At 33.0% G+C, this 23051-nt stretch overlaps 2 protein-coding genes across 2 annotated transcripts; both read left to right on the top strand.

Annotated features, from left to right (window-relative positions):
• Nucleotides 1-1848: 1848 nt before the first annotated feature.
• Nucleotides 1849-3221, top strand: LOC144553098 (blue copper protein-like). Its single transcript, XM_078301181.1, has 2 exons — nucleotides 1849-2107; nucleotides 2581-3221. Exons 1-2 carry the CDS (start codon nucleotides 1942-1944, stop codon nucleotides 2979-2981), a joined length of 567 nt encoding a protein of 188 aa, XP_078157307.1. The 5' UTR covers nucleotides 1849-1941; the 3' UTR covers nucleotides 2982-3221.
• A 7937-nt stretch (nucleotides 3222-11158) lies between these two features.
• LOC144553099 (blue copper protein-like) lies at nucleotides 11159-12123 on the top strand. Its single transcript, XM_078301182.1, has 2 exons — nucleotides 11159-11381; nucleotides 11533-12123. The coding sequence occupies exons 1-2, from the start codon at nucleotides 11273-11275 to the stop codon at nucleotides 11856-11858; spliced, it is 435 nt and encodes a 144-aa protein (XP_078157308.1). The 5' UTR covers nucleotides 11159-11272; the 3' UTR covers nucleotides 11859-12123.
• Nucleotides 12124-23051: the final 10928 nt, after the last annotated feature.

The raw sequence follows: 23051 nt of genomic DNA, 5'->3' as shown, positions 1-23051 counted from the left end.
AAAATCTCGGGACTTCCTACGTTGCATGTGCTCGTAAAATTTCTATATTAATTCAACCAAAAGCAACACTAGATAGCTCTGCTTCTATATATATATAAAAAAAAAAAAAAAAGTAACAAAAAGGTGAATTGGTCAAACAAATTTGTCTATACGGCGAAGAAATAAAACGCGGCTTTAATTAGGACCTATCTAATAGAGATTGCAGGAATATATCAATTAGCCCAAAATATCGCCGTGTATTGACTATTGACTGGAGAAAATTAAATAGGAAAAAAAAAATTAACCCCATGCTCACCTACTCCACTGATACAATACGATAAAAGCTTTATGCGTGTGACAAATCTTATGTCCATGTGAAAGCCTACGTGTCTAGAAGTCAAAATAAGTAAATCAAGAAAATACAATATCTATTAAATCATATATAATATTGTTGATTGGTAAGAGTAGTTTTAGGGTAGACTTCAATGGAGGTGATCAGTATATATTCTATACAATATAAATATAAATTGGTCCTTGGACATTTTTTCCTTTTTGGTCAATAAACTAACAGACTTTTGATCATATAGAAAAAAAGAAAATATTCCCGTCGACAAAGATAAAACAAATAAAAAAGAAAAACTTCAAGTTATGTCATATAGAAAATTTGTTTTTTTTTTTTTTTTCGTGTTATAACCTGTATATGTTATCTTGATACTTCGAATATGATTCCGTAACTGTAACCGTATTCAATGTATATCGTATTGCTGTATCGATGTCTATATTATATCACCCGATATCCATATTACGTAGAAAATTATTGTATCGCCGTATCTTGTATCAGATCATATCCGATACAATATCTCTATTTGTATCCATACAACGTAGATTTGGGGGAATGAATCAAAATGTTGGAACACTTCTAAAAAAATAAAGAAAAATGGTTTAATTAATTTCATATTAATTAGAGCAATGCTTTTCCGCACCGTAGTGACATAATTTTTAATATAAAAGTTAAATTAAAGATAAATAATGACTCTTTTTATATAATTGTTGTATTTGACAACAACAATATTCCTTGTGATTAGTTTTTCCATAAAACTGATTTTCTAGTCTAAATAAATTGTCAATAATATAAGCTTCGAATCATCATGGCCAGCCCGTGCGTGTAGACATGAAAGCGCAACCTTCAAGTTCAACAGTAAATCATAAATCTAGTCTCCAATAGCCAAATTTAGATAATAAGTAGGAGGATAAAATAGCCATTAAGTTTTAAACTATCGCATTTTGACCTATCGTACGAAATTATTTGAAAGAGTTCAGAAATTGCTATTGGATCACTTTTGTAAAATTTTAAGTACATATTGGCAATCCGGTGCTCTTACTTATATCGATCCGAATGGTTTTGGACATGAGTTTCATTCAAAATCGAGCTTAAAATATTCAATTCGCGTCGAGATTCTTAAAAGTTGTTCAGATTAACGAAACGGTTTAAATTCGTGCGGTTCTAAATCCGTCCACAAAAATCGTACATATATAATCCGATTTTGAGTAAAATTGTATCCAAAACTCTTAACAGAATTCTAACCCTCGGCAAAATTCTATCCGTCCACTAGAAGTTGTTTGTTTGTCTTAAAAAAAAGAAAAAAAAAAAGAAGAAGCTGCTGTGTGCATTTACACGGCTAAAGAAAATTAATATGTTATTAATAGAACCTTCCTGATTGGTTGGGATTACTGTCTTTGACCATTACCATTTCTATTCCTTTCTACCATAAAAGAATAAAGAACGAGAGATTAGGCATAAGTGGGCCCAGAAGTCTTACTAACTCTCTATAGTAGCCACCTTACCGGTTACCAACTGTTATATAACCACTCCCACCTCCTAGATCTCCATTCTCTCAAAGTGCACCTCTAGCTTCAATTTCTATCCAATTCTTTCCTAGTGATTAATAAACCAACCATAGAATGGCTTGTCAAAGTTCTTTAGCTCTGGGTCTTTTGCTTCTTGTAAGCTGTGTTTCTTGGAGCTCAGCAACTGATTATACAGTTGGTGATTCATCTGGCTGGGCCACCAGTGTCGATTACACCACTTGGACCTCCGGTAAAACATTCAATACCGGCGACACTCTAAGTAAGTTTCTCTTTTCTCTTTTATTAATTTCTATATATATCCCATATTTTAAGCATTTCTTCACACTGAATAATTAAGCACTTTGATCAATGAAGTAATATTTAAAGCTTAGTTAATTATTTTTTGCGTTACTGTATCGATCCATGCATATATAATCATCTTGTGCTAATTACATTCTTTTTTATTTTAATACTTTTTAGAATAAAATTACACCATATATACAGTCAAAGAATTAACAAAGTATACAATTTAACGTGAAGTTTAGGATTAATTACCTTTTGGAAGTCTAATTTAATTTAATTGTTGGGTTCTTCTCAAGTCTCAAGTCTCAACATCAAATTAATTTATCTGCTCTTTTACGTCACATTTATCATGTGGTGCCCAATTAACTATATATATGTCCCATCTCACCAACTTTTTGAGGGACAAATATTAATTATGAAGCAATTGACATTCTTGTTTGCACTTAACAGCCTTCAACTATGGTTCCGGTGCTCACACGGTGGACGAGGTGTCTTCGTCGGACTACTCATCCTGCTCTGCAAGCAACGCTCTGAGCAGCGACAGCAGCGGCACGACAAAAACCACTCTGAAGACGTCCGGGACCCACTACTTCATCTGCGGCATCGCCAGCCATTGCTCTAATGGCATGAAGCTCTCTGTCACTGTTGCCGCTGCTGCTTCTCCTTCCACCCCCTCCTCTCCAACCACTCCAAGCACATCACCTGGAACCACCACTCCTAGCACCAGCCCTCCAGCAACGACCACACCAACTGCCACCACCCCATCTGGTTCGATGTCAATTGGTTCGGTGCGTGACTTGGCGGTAATTGGTTTGGGTGGGCTCATGGGCTTTGTTTTGGGCGTGTTTTAGGACCGGCCAGGGTAGAGACAGTGCTGCTGCTTTGAGTTTTTAGCTCCTTTTATTTTTTATTTTTTATTTATGTATGTATCTATTGAACTCGTGTTGTTGATTGGAACTATGTATGGTGGTTCGTTGGTGTTGTCATTTTCTTATCTAGAGCGGGTTTAGATGTCCAATATTTTAAGATTATTGTTATGACATCGGATTAATTATATTTTCTTACAATAGTCTCTGAGATCGAAATTAAAATGTCAATAAATACATAGTGATACTTTAATTATGTCCACATTTAGAATATCTAAAAAATATACTGGGCAAAGAAAAAAGATGTCAAGTGTACAAAAGTCTCACATTAATTATATTTTTTTTCATATCAAAATATTTAGTCTTATATTTGAAAGTAATTATGAGATAGTGGAGACACATCAATTATTTAGTCATTATGAGATAGTGGAGACACATTTTTTATTTCGAAGCTGCAGTAGTACAACTATACCAAAAGTGGTGGATAATGTGGTAAGATGTCATTTAAATGCATAATGTGGTAAGAAGTCATTTATAGTTAAATGCATAATGTGGTATGATACCACAAATAATTTACTATTTTATTGTAGTTATATTGGAAATAAAAAGAAACTGTTCAACGCCATGTTAAAAAAAAAAGGATTTGGCTAACATGCTATGGGTTGCATAGGGGCCTCCCGTGCTACGGCTTAATATTAGAGTTTTCAAAATCCTAATGGTCGATCCGAACCGTTCATTTTGTTCTCCAAATTAATGTGTTTGGAGACCAAATTTTACATTTTTTAGAATTTTTTTACTATTTTTTTAGATTTATTGAATATCGCTGTTTTTTATGATCCAAATTTGTCTGAAAAATAACGATTTTCAATAAATCTAAAAAAATAGTAAAAAATTTCCAAAAAATGTAAAATTTGGTCTCCAAACACATATTAATGTGGAGAACAAGATGAACGGTTCGGATCGACCGTTAGGATTTTGAAAACTCGAATAATAAGCCGTAGCACGGGAGGCCTTTATGCAACCCATAGCACCGTAGCAAAGTCCAAAAAAAAATATTCAACACACATACGAATTGTTACTTTTAATTAAACGTCAATATAAAAATCATTTCAATTAAAAATAGTTATTTTTATTAATATTTTTTATTATTAATAATTTTGTATATAAGAATGTTTTGTAATGGTATTAATTTCTGAACTAACTAGAAGTTATATAGCATATATCTTTATGATATCTACAATTTTACTATACTTTTTTGTATAACCATGGTCAAGATATTTTTTTTCATCAAAATTCATATTTTTTGTATCTTGTCATTTGGGGATTGTTTGTGCATCAATCTTGACTTAGGGAATTTTTGTAAGTCACTTAAAAAAATACTGTAATTAAAACACGCAACTAATATTTTCAGTTCGTTTATTAAGAATTAAATTTAATATACGATATAACTAAACGGTTGAAAAATATCTATAATCTAAATTTATAATTTGAAACTTATTACCACTGGTAGTTAAAAGAATATTGCCACAATTAGGGGTGATTAATGAGCGAGCATGAGCGAGTTAGGGTATGCTCGTGCTCGCTCATTTAATAAATGAGCGAGTTGTTAAATGAGCGAGTTCAAGCGAGCGGATAAATGAGTGAGTTTTAAATGAGCGAGTTATTAGCGGCTCACGAGTTATGAGTACTAAAATTTAATAAATTGTCATAATTCAATTAAATAGAATAATAACAAAAAATCAACGGTATTACAAAAATAGAATAATAACAACATAAACTAACAATAGCATCAACAAAAACTAAAGCAGCACTAATAAAAATCCAACATAAATTCAAAAACATAAACTAACAACAGCACACTAATAAAAATCCAAAAACAGAAAATAGAATAATAACAAAAATCCAAAAACAAAAACTAACAACAACACTAATAAAAATCCAACAGTTATCGTCTTGTCGATTTTGAGGTGTCTGTTTAAGCGAGCGGGATTAGATATTTGGGATTGAATAAATGTATAAACTATGAGGCGTCTGTTCAAAAAAATAAATAAATGTATAAACTATTAATATTTGTGATTGAATATGGCGGCGGGATTAGATGTGGCAAATTTTAAATGAACGAGTTATGAGCGAGTTGGAGCATGCTCATGCTCGCTCATTTATTAAATGAGCGAGTTTAAGTCAGCGGATAAATGAGCGAGTTTAAGTAAACATTTAGTGAGCGAGTTATGAGCGGCTCACGAGTTATGAGCAATTTACTCATCCCTAGCCACAATGTCCGTATCTCCAACATATATATCAACCACCATGCTTTATTAAGGAGGTTTTTTTCTTCATTTTTCTTTTTTGAGAAAATTCAGAGGTCGAACCTCTATCTCGGAGATGTGAATTCATTAATTTCTTTTTCACCATTTTAAGAAATGACGAATAAATTAAACCGGAAAATCTCGTCCTATGCTGTTCATCGACCAAAAAGACAAAAGAACGAATAGAAAAAACCAAAGTAAGCTTGTGGATTGCTCCAGGCTTCACCTATCCAATCACAAGAAAGAAACGAGGGGTGCTGAAAAACATTTCAAATTGATCATGACCCGGTTTGCGAAAGTTCTTTGCAGTAGGTGTAGATGGGGACAAGCCAAAACGGTTCGTTTGACCTAACCTCATACTGCAGCAACTCTTGTTGCTTTTGACGTATTGTCATGCAAAAGGTATGGAGACATGTATATTTCAGAAAAAAAAAGTGCTTATAAATTTTAGAAATTATAGACGACTAGGAGTAAGAGACGAGGGTGGTTGGAATGGGATTAGGTTACTTGCCGCATACTATCTGCTAGAGTTATTATATTTTTATTAGTTTTATATACTTATAGAGCGTTATTTAATTCATATTGAGTTGCAACGTCAAAGAATAATTTTGTTGAGAATCAGTTTTTAATTTTGATTTAGTGAGAAAGGTAATGTATTTTATATGAAAGCTTTATGTTTGAAATCTGAATAGATAACTTCAATTAATTCAATTGGATGACTTATTCTTAATTTTATTAGAGCATCTACATCTCTAAAATTCACAAGGGTTTCTAAATAACTGTTAACTACTTTTTAGAAATTATGGCCTCTAAAGTTTCTAACCTCCATATCCCTGAAACTGATTTTTGAGTTTCTATTAAGCCATGTCAGCAACAAATTAAAAAGGAGAAACAATTTGAGCCAATCATTTGGCTAACATAGAGTTTATAAACAGTTTCTTAATAAGAAAGTTTCCTGCATAGTTTCTAAATAAGAAACTCTCCCACATCTCTGGATTAGAAACTGCCACGTCAGATTAGAAATTCCAAGAGCATCTACATCCCTAAAACTATTAGAGTTTTTTCAAGGATGTGAGAGAGTTTCTTATTTAGAAACTATGCATGAAACTTTCTTATTAAGAAACTGTTTATAAACTCTATGTTAGCCAAATGATTGGCTCAAATTGTTTCTCCTTTTTAATTTGTTGCTGACATGGCTTAATAGAAACTCAAAAATCAGTTTCAGGGATGTGGAGGTTAGAAACTTTAGAGGTCATAATTTCTAAAAAGTAGTTAACAGTTATTTAGAAACCCTTGTGAATTTTAGGGATGTAGATTAAAATAAATAATTCAGTTTGATCAATTTTAAATAGATAATTTATAGGCAATAAAAGCCCGTTGAACTAATTTATTGGAAATCTTGCAATATAATGTTTTTGTTATGGTTACATTTGTTTTGCCTGAAACCATGTAATTAAAATAAATAATTCAGTTTGATCAATTTTAAATAGATAATTTATAGGCAATAAAAGCCCGTTGAACTAATTTATTGGAAATCTTGCAATATAATGGGCTGGGCTAAGAAGATCATAATTTCACTCAATCAATCCCGATGGCCAATATAGCATGGCACAAATCTATTTCCAAGAAAAATGCCCATGACGCCATAAATCAATCTATTGGAAATTTGGAACCCACAACAGTGGACGTATTTGTACACAATTCGAACATCTCCACTTTTCCGACTTTCATTTAAATTTTCTGAAGAATTTTCTGTAACACAATCTTTGCTGATAATTATGTAGTCAGTAAAGCGGAGAGTAAAAATGGGTATAATAATAATCTTTCGTGTATTCCAGGCATAGTGACAGCTCAATAAGGAAAAGATTTGGCACGATCAAAAATTCGTAATTCGGGTATAATTCGGAAACAATTCAAAATTATATATTGAGTCTGAATCAAAAATCTTAGTCTCAAAATAGAATACAAAATATATATATCGTAACTTAACTTATACAAGAGTCGCTAGTAATTCAATGACACGCTAATTGTAAATTGATCATTCATATTTCATATATTGTTGGATTAATATTGATTATTCATTTTTGAGGCGTGAATTTTCATAAAAAAAAATTGGGAACATAAATTGTGGACAAGGAATCATAAGATGTTGCTGATGGTTTTATAGTAATTTGATCACATATCAAGGGCAAATTTATAGGTAGAAGTGTAAAATAGGGGACCAGTGCATAGGGAGTTGGAGTAGACCCTGCTTTTTTTCCTGCCGCATCACGCGAATACTATGCGATTAATTCGTAAAATTTGTGAATTTAACGAATTATTCGCGAATAGTTCGGAAAACAATTGTTTAGCCGATTAATAGGGTAATTCGTTCGTCTGAGGCTTAAATACGTATTATTTGGGAATTATTTGCGAATATTGTCACTGTGATTCTAGCGAAGCAAGCGAGCGGGCGGGCAGGCAGGGTATGGCTGCACGTTGATGGGTTTGGGAAAAATGAACTACGAAGGAAGGTTTGGCAGGCTAATTAAGTAATCGTTACATAGACCGATGCATTCTGATTTCTGGAGTCAGACCTGCTATAGACTACAACGGCTGTGCTAATTTTATGAATATATTCTGAAATTATGAGTTTAATTTTTTTTTCTTTCTTTTGATGTTACAGGAAAAAAAAAATTGGAACATCATAATATTTCGTTGTTTTGCGCTTTGCTAGCGAAGAAGCAATACATATATCGGCTGCTTATCTGGGCTGGCCTCCGTACGTAGCAAATTAAGTCCTTTTTTTTTTGAAAGAACTGATAGTGGCTATCAGAGTTGTGTACATCAGTTATAATTACAATCTTTTATATCAGAACTACTTATATTAACTATGAATCTAAAAACTACCAGTAAGAACACCACTCATCTCAATTGAACCTCAACCATAGCTCAGCCTCTTTTCTTGCATGATACGCCATCCATTCCGGACTAGTCTGAACTCCTTCGAAAATTAATTTGTTTCGTGCCCTCCATAAGAACCACCATAGTGAGAAAAAATAGGCCCCCCACTTGTTTCTTGAGACCCGATTATGACATATTCTCCAAGACTTATCTATTGTGTCTTCTAGTGTATCTCCTATGTCCCAAATTCTGAAACCATGTAGTCTGGTCAACCTTCCCCATGCTCTGCACGAATAGCTGCAATGGAAGAAAAGATGAAGGCCTGTTTCCATTGGACAAGTTTGGCAACACACGCAACTTGGTTGACATTGGAAGCCTCGAATAATCATAACATCATGAGTTAATAGCCTCCCCTTTAATATATAGCAGAAAAACAAATACCCGAACAGTAGCCGGTATTTTGAGTTTCCAGATGAACCGATATGACCATTTAATTCTACCTGCAGTAACAACTAACTTATAATATGAGTTAGCCGAATATTCATAGTCATTGGTCCATAGCCACCTGATTTGATCTTGTTCCTGTCCCTGTACCCGATCTACATGACAAATTCCCCTATCAATTGCCATTTCTAGTGAGATTGTCCTAGTAGAAAGGTCTGGTGTACCTTGGGAAGCTTTCGTAGGATAAGATCATGAATCAAACCAGTAAGAAATAGATGCTCCTTGAGATATATTCCATATAACACACCAATCAAAAATTGGTATAATTTTCAAAAGCTGTAACCAAAAGAAAGAGCCCTGCCTCATGCAAATTATATTTGCTTGTGCAGCCGGCGTAAAATTGTAGAGTTGTAGTGCTGTTTGGGACCACAAAGAGTCTGGAAAACGGTATAACCGCCACCACCATCGCAATAGTAGTGACTGGTTTCGAATACCGAGATTAGCACCTCCCATACTCCCATATTCTTTTGGAAGACAAACAATCTCCCAATTAATTAGAGATATCCCCCTTTTATTTTCAGATTTTCCCCAAATAAAATCTCTGAGAATTTTATCGATTCTGTGAATCACCCACATTGGTAATAGAAAAGAAGACATGAAATATATTGGAATCGAGCTAAGTACCGAATTCATCAGCTGCAGCCGACCCCCTCTAGAAATAAGTCGACCCTTCCAGCCTTCTAATTTTTATTCGATTTTCTCAATTAGTGGCATGAACAAAGCCTTACTGGGTCGTTTTAAGGTCAAAGGTAAGCCCAAGTAGTTGATGGGAAAATTGGACAGTGAGCATCCTAACACTGCCGTGATAATTGGCACATGATTAGTGGTTATATTAAGGGGTATCCAAGTGCTTTTATCAAAATTAATCTCAAGCCCTGAAACGGCAGTAAATAGTCTCAACATAATTTTCAATGTGATAATTGTATCCGGTTCTGCATTGGCTATTAAAACCGTATCATCGGCATATTGATGAATGACAACAACTTGTTTAATTTTACGTGAAAGCTGAGCATGTATCGACCGATTGAGCACTTCTATCATCTTGGTAAGCACATCCACCGCTATATCGAACAACATGGGGGATAGAGGATCGCCCTGTCTTAAACCTTTTTTATGAAAGAAAAATTCAGATTCACGGCCATTGACTAAAATTCTTGATGAAGCCGTAGATAGCAGATTCTGAATCCATCCGATCCATTTATGAGGGAAGCCCCTTGCCTCTAATACACATTTAAGTCCTTGCTGCTCACAAAATCCGTTCAATTTAAATTGGAAGGTTTAGATCAACGATGTAGATATTAATTAAATGTTGCTCTAATCCTTAAATTTCGTTCTTCTAATTGAAATTCTATGTATAATAAAACATTTCATTTTTGAAATAAGTATATAGCTCAAATAACCCTTAAAATATAATCCATTTTCATTTTGATCCATAAATTCCAAAACTATAATTTTGCTCCTTCAAGTTGATGATATATTATATATGTAATAAATTGATGTAGTCATAAAAGGAATGCAGCAGATGATGTCAAAACAAAGCTAATATGCTGTATGCATCACGTATCGATTAAGCAAATAACAACATTAAAAAAAAAAAATGTGGATTCAAAATCCATCCTCGTGAACATTAATATATAGTTGAGTTTGCTTGACCCCAACCTTCATACAACTTCTGTTATGGGCCCACGGTCAAGAGAATCAACAGCGGTAATTCTTCGCCAGGTCAAACAGACTGCTCCGAAATAAAAATTACTGAAAAAATTAATCCATACCATAACGACTCTGTTTTCGAAGTGTAGATGCATTATCGAAGACATATTACTCGTTTTGCAACGAAGAAGCGGTCAACAAGAAGTCAAGAATATATTCCTCCCAGATACCTGGCTCAAGACAACTGAAACGGACGGCCCAGATTTACTTTCAGACGATGTCTATTAAGAATAGCGTGGAGCAATATTATTTGTGCTTTGCGATTCGTGCCAAGTTAAAAAACGATTCTGGACCGTCCGTTTCAATTGTACTTAGTCAGGTAACTTGAGGGGTTGTGAATTCGCCATCCCAGGTATGAAACCAATAAAAAAGCAGGACATCTGAATATCTGATCATGAGCCTAGTCTTTCATCATTTTAAGTAACTAAAATTATTACTTTGCACAAATCTGACATAGTCTTCTGTCAAATATTTAGAGCGATTCCATAAATTTGTGCTTCCTACTACGACTACGAAAGAAAATAAAATAAAAATTATTCCTATCCGAAGCAGTTGGCCGCAAGTAATTTTTTCTCGACCCAGTCGTCTTGTTCTTGTCTTAGTAGCCACCTTAATTATAAAGAAATAACCAAATATAGGCATGAGTACGTAGACCCAGTATTCTTACTCGGTAACTCTCTATTAACCCAGTCGTCTTACCAACTCTCTTATATAAACACTACCGCCTCCTTTAATTCCTTTCTCTCAAATTAAGTGCACCTCTTTGAGAGAAATAAAATTAATAAGCTGTGAATAGAATGGTTTGTCAAAGTTCTTTAGCTCTGAGTTTCTTGCTTCTCATAAGCTGTGTTTCATGGAGCTCTGCAGATTCTAATGGCACCAATGGTACAGCTGGCGGGCTTCGCAATTTTTGACTGGGCGACCGGCGTTGATTACAAAGCTTGGGCCTCCGGTAAAACCTTTGAGGTTGGCAACACTCTAGGTAATTGTCTCTTTTCTTCTTTTAATACTTTCTAAATGTAATTACACTACATAAATATATATACTGAAAGAAGAATATATATAATATAACGTTAAGTTATATATTTTTGATCTCACTCCGACCAATTCACATTCTTGTTTGCACTTTGCAGTCTTCAGCTACGATTCCGGTAAACACACGGTGGACGAGGTGTCTTTGTCAGATTACTCATCATGTTCTTCAAGCAACGCTCTCAGCACCGACAACAGTGGCTCAACAAGCATCACACTCAAGACGGCTGGGACCCACTACTTCATCTGTGGCATCCCCGGCCACTGCACTGGCGGCATGAAGCTTGCTATTACTGTCACGGGCTCTCCGTCCGATTCAAACGGAGCACCTGGTACCAACTCTGCTTCGATGTCAATCGAGTCGGTGCGTGACATGGCCGTAATTGGTCTATTTGGGCTCGTGGGTTTTGTTTTGGGTGTGTTTTAGGCCCGGCCAGGGTTAAGAAAATGGCACAGTGCTGCCTGCTGCGCACTTTTATGAAGTTTTTAACCTATTGATTTTTAATGATTTGTTGATTTATTTATTGGAAGTTGGTTTTGGAAACGGGTAGTATAGGTGTCCAATATTTTGAGATTACTGTTATGACATCTAATTAATTGTATTTTTTTTTAAATAGTCTTGGGATGCTATTCTCACTTTCTACGTTTGTTTTATTATTATTTACTTTTGATAATTAACTTATACTTACGTGACCTGGAAAAGATCGAGTAGATTAGGGATGTCGATGGGTACGGTTAGGCTTTAAAACGAGGGTAATTCAAACTCAATTCGTGAACTTGTTGTGAACTGAGTCAAGTTGAGTTGTTAATTCAGTATCAATTTGAAAAAACAACTTGAAATTAACTCGTGAGCAACTTAAGTCAGCTTGTAGCTTGTAGCTTGTGAGCTAATTCGTTAAAAAAAATTAGTGATTTTGATTATAGTGATGAACTGACACTGAGGTGATTTTTTTGTAAAAAAAATTATAATTGTCGACAAAGAATCGAGACTGCCATAAAAAAAAATTATGAACAGCTCATAATCAGAATTTCCGTCACCAGTGATTTTTTTATTTTACTAGCTTCGGGTAATAAATTGGATAAATTATAAATTTATCCAATTGATTTTCACCAGTAACTATAATCAAAATTTGTCATCGCATTTTTCCCTCTAAAATTCATAATATAATTACCCTTTTAAATTTAAAAAACTTACAAATTTATCCAATTGATTACATTTTAAATTAATTAAAGTTCTCATTTTATAATATATTAAAATAAATAAAATTATGTAGTCAGTTGAAGAAAAAAATTACTTAAGTCCTCACCCACAAATTGATTAGCATCTAAGGTGAAATGGTTCATTTCTCTACTTTTTACGTATACGCTGTGATATTTAGACATACGTCTGTATGTGCATCACAAGTAAGAAAATGAACTATTTGTCCTCACCAGTGGCCAATTAGAATATTATATATATATATATTTCTCTTTAACATACTACATTTTTTAATTTTTTTAATAAATGGTCAAATGGATACTTTATATATTTAAAATGAGTTTGAATAAAATAAAGGCACTAAGTTGAATAAATTTATAAGGTTTTGAAATTTAGAAGGGTAAATATGATATTATGAATTTTATAGGGACATACATGATTTTGAGGTTTCTAAAGGATATACATGAAATTTTCTCCTATCCGATATTTCAAAGTTATAACAATCACCACAACCTATTCAGGTTTATCATTAGTTTGAATTTCCATTGTTAGCTAGCACTCTTAATATTTTTTACTTTAATAAAAGATATCAAGTCAGAAATTCTTTATAAATATTAAATAGTTGAGTGATTTGACCTTCGACATTCATTAAATATATATATATATATATATAGAGGTAGGCTAATATACAATCGATTGTTCTTGAGGTCCCGTACAACCAAGTCATTTTCTGATTTTTAAAGTCCAAATAATTGATCCAAACCGTTCATCTTGTTCTCCATATTAATATGTGCTTGGAGACCAAATTTTACATTTTTCTGAATTTTTTTACTATTTATTAAGTCACTTTGAAAACCGCTGATCCAACGGTGGCTTAACAAAACAGTAAAACCAGAAGCTACCGTTGGATCAGCGGTTTTCAAAGTGACTTAATAAATAGTAAAAAAATTCAGAAAAATGTAAAATTTGGTCTCCAAGCACATATTAATATGGAGAACAAGATGAACGGTTTGGATCGATCATTTGGACTTTAAAAATCGGAAAATGACTTGGTTGTATGGAACCTCAGGAACAATCAATTGTATATTAGCCTACCTCTATATATATATATATATATATATATATCAAGAGGGATGCTAAGTTTTATAGGAATGAGAAAACTCTTGAAGGACGAGAGTGTGTGATACCTACAAAGTTAACAGGCACAAAATTTTCTGGCAAATTAAGTGAATGAATGAAATACACTTCGATCTACACAATAAAATAACCACAGAAAAATGAAAACATATATATTTCTCGCTTATACACCTCTCTCATACATCCATCCAGCAAAAACGCTCACAGAAACGACAAATGAATAAATTAGAACAAATTCAAATAACAAAATGAAACAAGTTACGGTCAAACATCAACAGAAAGATATCGGTACAAGCAGAACAAATCTATGTGATGATCTCTCACATTTAGAATGCATAAAGAGCAACGGCACCAGCCACAACAGCTACAGCCCATGCAGTCGGGTTGGCAACAGATGAAGCACCATTTTTGCCGGGACCGGGAGCGGGAGAAGGGCTGGAAGTTGTGGCTCCGAGTTTACCGGGCGGTGGTGGAGCATTTTTAGGGGTTGATGGGGTCGATGGAGTCGATGGGGTTGATGGAGTTGCCGGGGTTGCTGGGGTTGCTGGGGTTGAAGGATGTGAAGCTGGTGTCGGCATTGGGGAAGGAGCAGGAGATTGCGCAGAGGTGGTGATGGTGAAGAGGAGGAGAATGGCGATGAGAGATGCGAATGTGATCGACATTTTGCTCGGAGACGAGATTTCTTTATGAATCAAGAAGCTTTTTCTAGACTCGACTCTAAGCTCGAATTTGTTTTTGAATTTTGAGAAACAAGGAGGGGATTGTATATATTGCTAGCGAAGAAATCAAATCCAGCTTCAGATTTTCATTAAATTATGTTGAAGGTACGTGAAGTGCACTAAGAGAATTTAATTTTTTTGTGTCAACGTTTTAATTAGGTTCCAGCTATGGAATAAGTAATGCTCTAGCTCTTTCCAGTTTGACCGTCACAAAACTTAGTACTGTCATGTTTGGTTGTGAAGTAAAGTTAATTCAGATTAAATTTCTTACTTCAAGTTAAGATAGATAAAAATAATTATATTTAGTTGTAGGTTGATTGAAGTTTGATGAAGTAAGTTTATGAAGAGAGAGAAAATTATAACATTATATTAGTTTATTTAGAACTTCCAAATAGAGTAAGTTACTCCACCTAAAGAGATGGAGTAATTTAATTCGGATTAATTCAAATATTACTCTATCTTACTCCTTCAAATTTACTCCTCGTTTAACTCCTTAAAAATAGAATAAAAGATTTACTCCACCACTTACTCTACAACCAAATAATGCAATATATACCAACAAATTAAATTCATGTTGCCAAGTGCCAGCATATTTGTTTGATTAAATCAGACAGTTTAGATCAGGAATGTAGATATTAATTATTGTAGCTCTAATACTTTCTCAATGTCAATAATAATAAGAACATTTTATTTTTAAAATGAGTAAATTGCACAAATATCTATAAAATATACTCAATTTTCATTTGATCCTTAATTTTACAAAACTACAATTTTGTTTCTTCAAGTGGATAATTTGTAAGAAATTGATGTAGTCGTAGAAGTAATGCAGCAGATGACGTGAATGCTAATATGCAGCCATATTGGATCACGTATTGATTGAACAAATGACATTATCTATGTCTATAATAGTAATTTAATTAAAAACTATTATCTATACACATCTCATCGACTCATCATGGGCATCTTTCATGAGGCATAAAAAGGACCAAAATAAATCCATCGATATTTTGAATACCAAAATGATATTTGAGAAATATATATATGTGTTAAAAGTTCAGACAGTAGGGAAAAACAGTCCCAGGCAATTTAGATGTACGGAGACACCGAATTTTTTTTTAAAATCAAACAAGGTTGTCAAAATAGAAAAGCTTAATAGTATTATTTTCAAAGTGCAGAGCCATTATTGAAGACATTACAAGAATATGCCATGCCACACGCAAAAACCAATAAATTATTAGGGACATAGCCTAGTCTTTTATCATTTAAAGTAGTTAAAATTATATTTAGCACCAATTTGACATGTCTTATGTCAAATATTTAGAGCAATTTCTTAAATTCGTGCTTCCTACTATGATTATAAAAATAAAATATATCCCTATCCAAAGCACCAGGTCGCATTTCTTTTTGGCAAATGTACCTGGATGGCTGGATGCTATTCATTGAATTGTTCTTTGCAACAAGAAAAACAAGACACATTCTCTCCTTTCAATTGCATTTCTTCTGCAAGATGTCTACCCTCTGGGTTTATGTGGTCCAATATAACTGAATAGGTTCTCGGTCTATGATAATTAGGCCCATAACAAAATTGTCGTCCCTTTTCAGGTCTCTTATTAGTGCCCGGAGCTAGTTAGTTGTTTGTTTGTTTTTTTAATGGTAAAAATTTATTGACAACAGATTAATTTGATAATTTCGATAATTTTTAAAAAGTGTATAAAATATTAAAATCCGACAGTAACAGCAACAGCGCATTCCATAGCAGTTGTCCTTAGACTCTAATTGCTCGTACAAAAACAAGAATCTGTGCATCTCCCGGTTTAGCCGTAAAACACAAACATCCATGTCAAGAAATTTTATGGATTTTCAAATAACATGAAACTCGGAACGCTCCATATATATATTTCATGGTATTTGATGAAGCAGCAGATGATTTTTGAATTGCATGAAAATTTATACACAGTCAATCAATAATGAAGAAATTAATTAACATGTCAGTATTTTTTTTTTCTATTTTTAACACTTTTTTTTTTACATGATTTGAGAAAGCATTGTCAAGGATCCTAACCATTTTCCTATCATTGAATTAATGAACTGATGATAATGGCAGACGTATAGATAGAGACGGAGCTACAATATAATAGAGTTAGACAGTTGCAGACGTATAGATAGAGACAGAGCTACAATATAATAGAGTTAGACAGTTGCCTATTCCTGAAAAAAAAATTTATAATTTGAATTAGATTCTTTAATGAATCTTGTCTATCCCTGGTTCAGATTCTTTAACTCAATTTTGCATTTTTTGAAGAACGATAATGATGATTGAACAAAATTGTAAAGGGCAGAGTCCTGACTTAGTTAGGAAAAATAATCTTTAACTATTTATGTGCAGACTAGACTTGACATATAATTTTCACTATAGAAAAATTGAATTTCTAGTGGTTGACGGTAAACCTATGTTTAATTTCTGGATCCAATGAATACTTTTCGTATTCTGTAGCCTGTAGCCTGCGAAAGTGCGAAGTGCCTATTTAGGTTATTTATATTTTTTTATTTGCTAAAGTGAAGAAAATGTATACAGCTGTTAAAAGAAGATTGTTTACTTAAAACAAAATAGTGGTTTGTTTATTTATTTTTTTTGTTTGATTGAAGTAAAGAATGAGACTATAGGCTACAAATTTGATTGTTATGAAAATGTAAAAGTAGAAATTAAACTTTTATATTTTTGTGAATATCATTCAAACTTTTTAATATTTTTTGAAAAAATATATTTTATTTTAAAATTAGATAAATTTTAATTTTTTTAAGTAATTATATATTACAAATTTAATTATTATGAGTGTTATTAATATTTAAACTATGCTCACTGCGGCTAAGATAACTTTTTTGTTAATTGTAAATATGCAATTTAGTTTGTTAAGTGATATCAATTGTTTGAGTAATTTTGATACCAATTAGTAATTTAGAAATTATAACCAATTCGATAAGCATAGATGAAATTTGGTAGGTCGTTCTAGACGAGACTGAAAGAGAGTTATAAAGGCGATTCGAATATGAACCCATTTAGAAAAAAGAATCCGAACCTAATTTCTGCCTGCCTTGACCCACTGCGTATAGAACTTCAAATTGTATTAGTCCATAAATAAGCTAGTCATGGCACATATATTACAGGATGCTATGGCCTATGACAACGGATGTACACTCGTGCATTCGTGCATGACTTCGGCTTCATTAGGCAGCAGACTTGCATTATTCCTGACACAATTCAATATTGGTCAAGTAGCAAACAAAAAACATGTGCATCCTTTAAAGCCCAAACTGTCGCCCGCCCAGCTACACGCCCAGCCCAGCCCATTCCAGACCAGCCTATTGTTTGTAAAACTTTAGCCTTTATTAAGATTGTGCTCCACAGAGCTTTCATTAAAAATAGAGAGGGTTCAAATGCCTTTATTTTTTGTGTTTCCATCGTGTCTTTATTTTTAAAAACTTTAATAACTCAAAATCTATAACTTAAAAGTCAAAATAAAATATTTGAATATGATCTATGTTATTTTCTATATGTGTTCATAAAAAATTATCACATTTCAATATTGTTTTTATGTGAATCAATAAGTTGAAAAATCAACGTTTATAAATTATTCACATGAGTACATTTTTTGCAAGCTCTTGATGATAATCAAAATAAAGTTGGAATGTCATAATTTTTTACAAATACATAGATAAAATTAGGGGTGAAGCCAGAATTCCAAACTATTTGGATATGATTTATGTTATTTTCTATATGTGCTCATAAAAAATTATCACATTTCAATATTGTTTTTATGTGAATCAATAAGTTGAAAAATCAACGTTTATAAATTATTCACATGAGTACATTTTTTACAAGCTCTTGATGATAATCAAAATAAAGTTGGAATATCATAATTTTTTACAAATGCATAGATAAAATTAGGGGTGAAGCCAGAATTCCAAACTATGGGGGTCAAATTTGAACGGAGGTCAATCATATAGAATTTCTATGCTAAAAATAGGGGTCAATTGTACAATAATTTAATTTTTTACTCTAGATTGTATAAAAAAATCATATATAAATACAAAAAAAATAAAAAAAAATTCAATTAACATCCCTCTGCCTCTGAATAAAATGATATAGATCATATCAAATGGTTTTATTTTGACTTTTAAGTTATAGATTTTGAGTTATTAAAGTTTTAAAAAATAGAGTACAATAAAGTCACAAAAAATGAACACATTTGAATTTTCTTCGTAAAAATATGAAGGAAAAGAATGGAAGCACGCGAGAGCCTAACCACACCTGACAAACGCCGATTACTTGTTTAGGAACCGAAATATATAAAGGGAGCGGAAGAGAGCGAATGTGAGTTGTGTGTATAAACTTAGCGATTTTGTTTACCTCTGATTTGGAGTCTAGAGGTGAACTCTCTCACGCCAATCCTCTCTTTCCTTTCCATCCCTTCGCACAACTATTTGTGAAGCATAGTCCAAACCCTATATGTTATATTCTGACGTATCAGAATCTTTTAATTTAGACCATGGGAAAACTCAATCGGTGAATTTAGAAACACTTCCAAAATTCACCATTCTTGTATGTAAATCCACATTATGTGGATCAAACTGGAAATATTAGTTTTTTGTAAATTTTATGTTTTGTTATTACTATTTAAAAGATTATCACTTATCAGTTAACAGGTTGAACTGTTGTTATTGGATCTAACCCAATATAGAATAAGCTGTTTTAGCTCGCTCTATCTCTATATATGGAATGACAGAAAATACCAACTTGCACCAATTCCCATATTCTCTTGAGTTTGTCCTTTGCCCAAGATTCCATTAATTAGCTCAAGCTGTGCAAAGTGGCAAACAAAGAAATACAAGGAAACAAATCTGCTGCGATCCGAATTGGATAAATAGTACCCTGAAATATCTACTTTTCCAAATTCAACTGTTGATTTATTTTGAGATGCGTGCATAGAAAAACTAGATGTTTGAAGATGCGTGCACAGAAAAAGTTGAATGGTTGGATTTAAAAAAGCAGAAATTTCATGATACTGTTCATCAAATTAGATCGCAGCAGATTTCATTCCAGAAATACAAAGGTTTCGTAAAGCGTTTTTCAGTTTTAAGGCGCTATTAGCAATCAATAGCTAGTATGACCTAAGAACGGAGATGCCTCTTTTTTAAGTTTTCTTTACTGAGACCTTTTGTTTTGATTCCTTGCGTGGCCCTTCTATTGGAAAGTGCAGAAGCGACCAAAGCAATTAAGCAAACAAAAAAGAAGATGAGCTGCTTTTGTAATAAAAAGATGAGAAAAATAAACTTTTGGACGGATTTGACACAAAACCCATGTGTAGGATTTGATCTTTTTCCCTACTGCTGCTGGAAATAAATTTGCTACGATCCTAACAGGGATTGTAGGTCCTACGATTCCAAATTCAACCTTTTATTTGAGATTCGTGCATAAAAAACAACTTTATAGAGATTTGTAAATCGTAATACTTAAAAAATAGAAGGTTGGATTTGGAATTGTAGGACCCTACAATCCCTTAGGATCGTAGCAGATTTATTTCCTACTGCTTCTATATGTTCGTACCAGTACCACACTGCTGCTACGTGGGCTTATTTATAGCCATTCCCTGGAATTCTGCAAAAGCTGATGGGACTTGCTTCAATTTATAATAAGGCGAAAAGTGCCTTGTACAAAATATAATTTGTAATAATACTAAGAATAACAATTTCTTTCCTCCAATTTATTTTCTGCATTCATCTCCCAATTATTAATTATATGAGGAGACCACAACTTCCAACACAAAAAGAGAAAAGAAAACGTGTATCAATCATTAATAATGTGGGGGACCACTTATATTTGAAAAACTTTACAACTGATGCGCATATGCATGCTTATACACGCAAGTATTAACATTTAATATAGTACGTATTCATATGTAAAATATCAAGTATTTCTTTTAACAATCTTTCTTATCACATACTCTCTTTTTTACACATTTTATGGTTTTTTTTTCTTACTTCAATGTCGCTCATATTTCTGAAAATCTGTGAATTTTTTTCTAAATCTAAAGTCACAGACGTTTTTTACGTAATTTTTTCTTTTAAATGAGATAGATGATGAAGTACTTTTGAGTTGTTCACCGCGCAAGTATTCATACTTAATATATTATATATTAACACATGCACTCATATGCATCCATATTTACACGTGATATTTGAAAAATCTATCAAATATTAGGTGGTTACCTAAGTAGTTAGTGATCCCCCACTTAATTAGCGGCCCCCACAGGTAATGCATTACGAGGTATGAATACTTGCTCAACAAGATATGAATACTTACACGACGAGGTATGAATACTTGCACGACAGACAACCCGAAAGTATGTCATCATGGATCTCATTTGAAAGAGAAAATTACGTAGAAGACGTCCATGGTTTTAGATTTACAAATTTTCTCACAGATCGTTATAAATATTGATGAAATTGGACGGAGAAAAAAAAATCCAACTCTAAAAACGTGTAAAAGATGTGTGTGTGATGTGTCTAGTTTTTTTTTTCGAAATACTTGGTATCTTAGATATGAATACTTGATATATTATATATTAACACTTGTGCGCATAGGTATCCATATTTGCACGCGTCAGTTATAAAATCTATTAAATATTAAGTGGTCCCCAAGTAATTAATGAAGTTCAGTTAGTTAATAGTCTCCACAAGTAGTTATTGACTGGGGGATGAATGGGAGAAATTGACTGGGGTATAGTTAGTCGATCCCTAATACTAAACAATGCATATTGTGAACGGAACGAGATTCGCTGCTATTCTTTTCAAACTCTTTCCATACTCTTCTCTCTATCTCTCTCCTCTTTATCTCTCTACCTTTTCTCTTCACTTTCTCTCTCCTTCTCTTTTGAAGAGAGAGATAGATACATAAAGGAAAAGCACATTCTTAGAAGAATAGCAGCAGATTCGTATCTATTGTGAACTGGAGTGAACTATCGCTCGAATTTTTTTGGGCACGTGCGTTAAAGCCTGTTTTTCTTTTTGGTTTCAATATTTGGTAATAAACTTTTCAATTATTTAAACGCATGAATTCTGCTTTTGAAAAGGGTAGTGTACTGCTGGCATTCTGAGGACTAGCATTCACCAGAGTAGTGTTGTGCTCTCGGGTAGGGTACGGGTACCTCGGGTAAACCCGCGACGGGTAACGGGTAGGGCGGGTACAGGTAGGACGGGTAGTCGGATAGAACGGGTATAGGTAGGTCGGGTAATTTTTTTTAAAAGTGTATCCTACCTGTTTCATATCCGTGCCCGTCTCGGGTAACGGGTATGGGTACCTCGGGTAGGGTACGGGTTTTTTTTTCTGGTTTTTTCTATTTTTTTTACTGTTTTTTGTGTTTTTTTTTGTGTTTTTTTACTCTTTTTTTGTGTTTTCTTTTTTCTTTTTTCTCTGTTTTTTTTTACAAACCGGCAGGAATTTTTTTTTAAATTTTAATTTCAAAATTAAACGGGTAAAGGGTGTGGGTAGAACGAGTAAAGTATGCGGGTTTGGGTAAATGGGTGCGGGTACGGATAAGGCGAGTTTCCCAAATATTGGTACCCTACCCGTCTCAAACCCGTACCTGTTTACCTGGCTATACCCGGGCACGGGTACGGATACCTCGGGTAACGGATACGGGTGGACCGGATTCGGGTAACCTGTTAAGGGTATTAGCAAAACTCTACGCTAGAGAGAGCACTATATTTTTGTGAATTAGTTTTTTTTTTTGAGCAAAAATTGAATGTAAGCTATTTTAAAAAAAAATCTATTGTTTTTTTAATTTTTGATATAATTTCAATCTCTGTGCATATTTAAATATTTTCTGATTAGAATTACTACTAATTAATATCTAATTGATCTCTAACTAATATTCTATTAGTGTAATTGAAATATGTCATCAATGCAATTGATTTCTAATTGATTTTTTATCATGAACACCATCCAACAATTTAATATCTACAAAAAAATTTATCATTCAGATTTCGAACTTAAGATCTCCCATAATATTACTTTTGTCACTATATCAAAGTCGAGTTCTCATTTTTTATTAACTAGTTAACTGAATCGTTGTTCCATTTTAACCAAAATTCAAACGGAATTTGTCAGTAATCTCTATATATATACCGACATTTTTATTTTTACCCCATTAAAAAATTATTTTAATAATAATAACCAAAGTTTAGTAATAATTTTAAAAATACCCCACTCGTGGAATTTTAATTCCAATTTTTTTTTTATAAAACAGAAATTTGTTTTTATTTTTTATTTTTTATTTTTTGTATTGAAATATTAGAAATGTTGGATATATTTCTTTGAAAATAGATGGAATAGAATATAATTTTATTTATTAGAAAGACTGTAACAAATAACCTGGATCAATATTTTTTAGCCCGGATTTTTCGCTGCTGTAAGAAAAATTAATATATTTCTTTATGTGTTATTGGAAAAAAATAAAAATGCTTAGATTCTGAGTTATTGATCCCAGTTCAAAAGTCACTTCTATGT

Source organism: Carex rostrata, chromosome 4 (assembly GCF_964058835.1).
Source record: "Carex rostrata chromosome 4, lpCarRost1.2, whole genome shotgun sequence".
Classification (NCBI taxonomy): domain Eukaryota; kingdom Viridiplantae; phylum Streptophyta; class Magnoliopsida; order Poales; family Cyperaceae; genus Carex; species Carex rostrata.
This window is presented reverse-complemented; position numbering and strand designations above follow the sequence as displayed.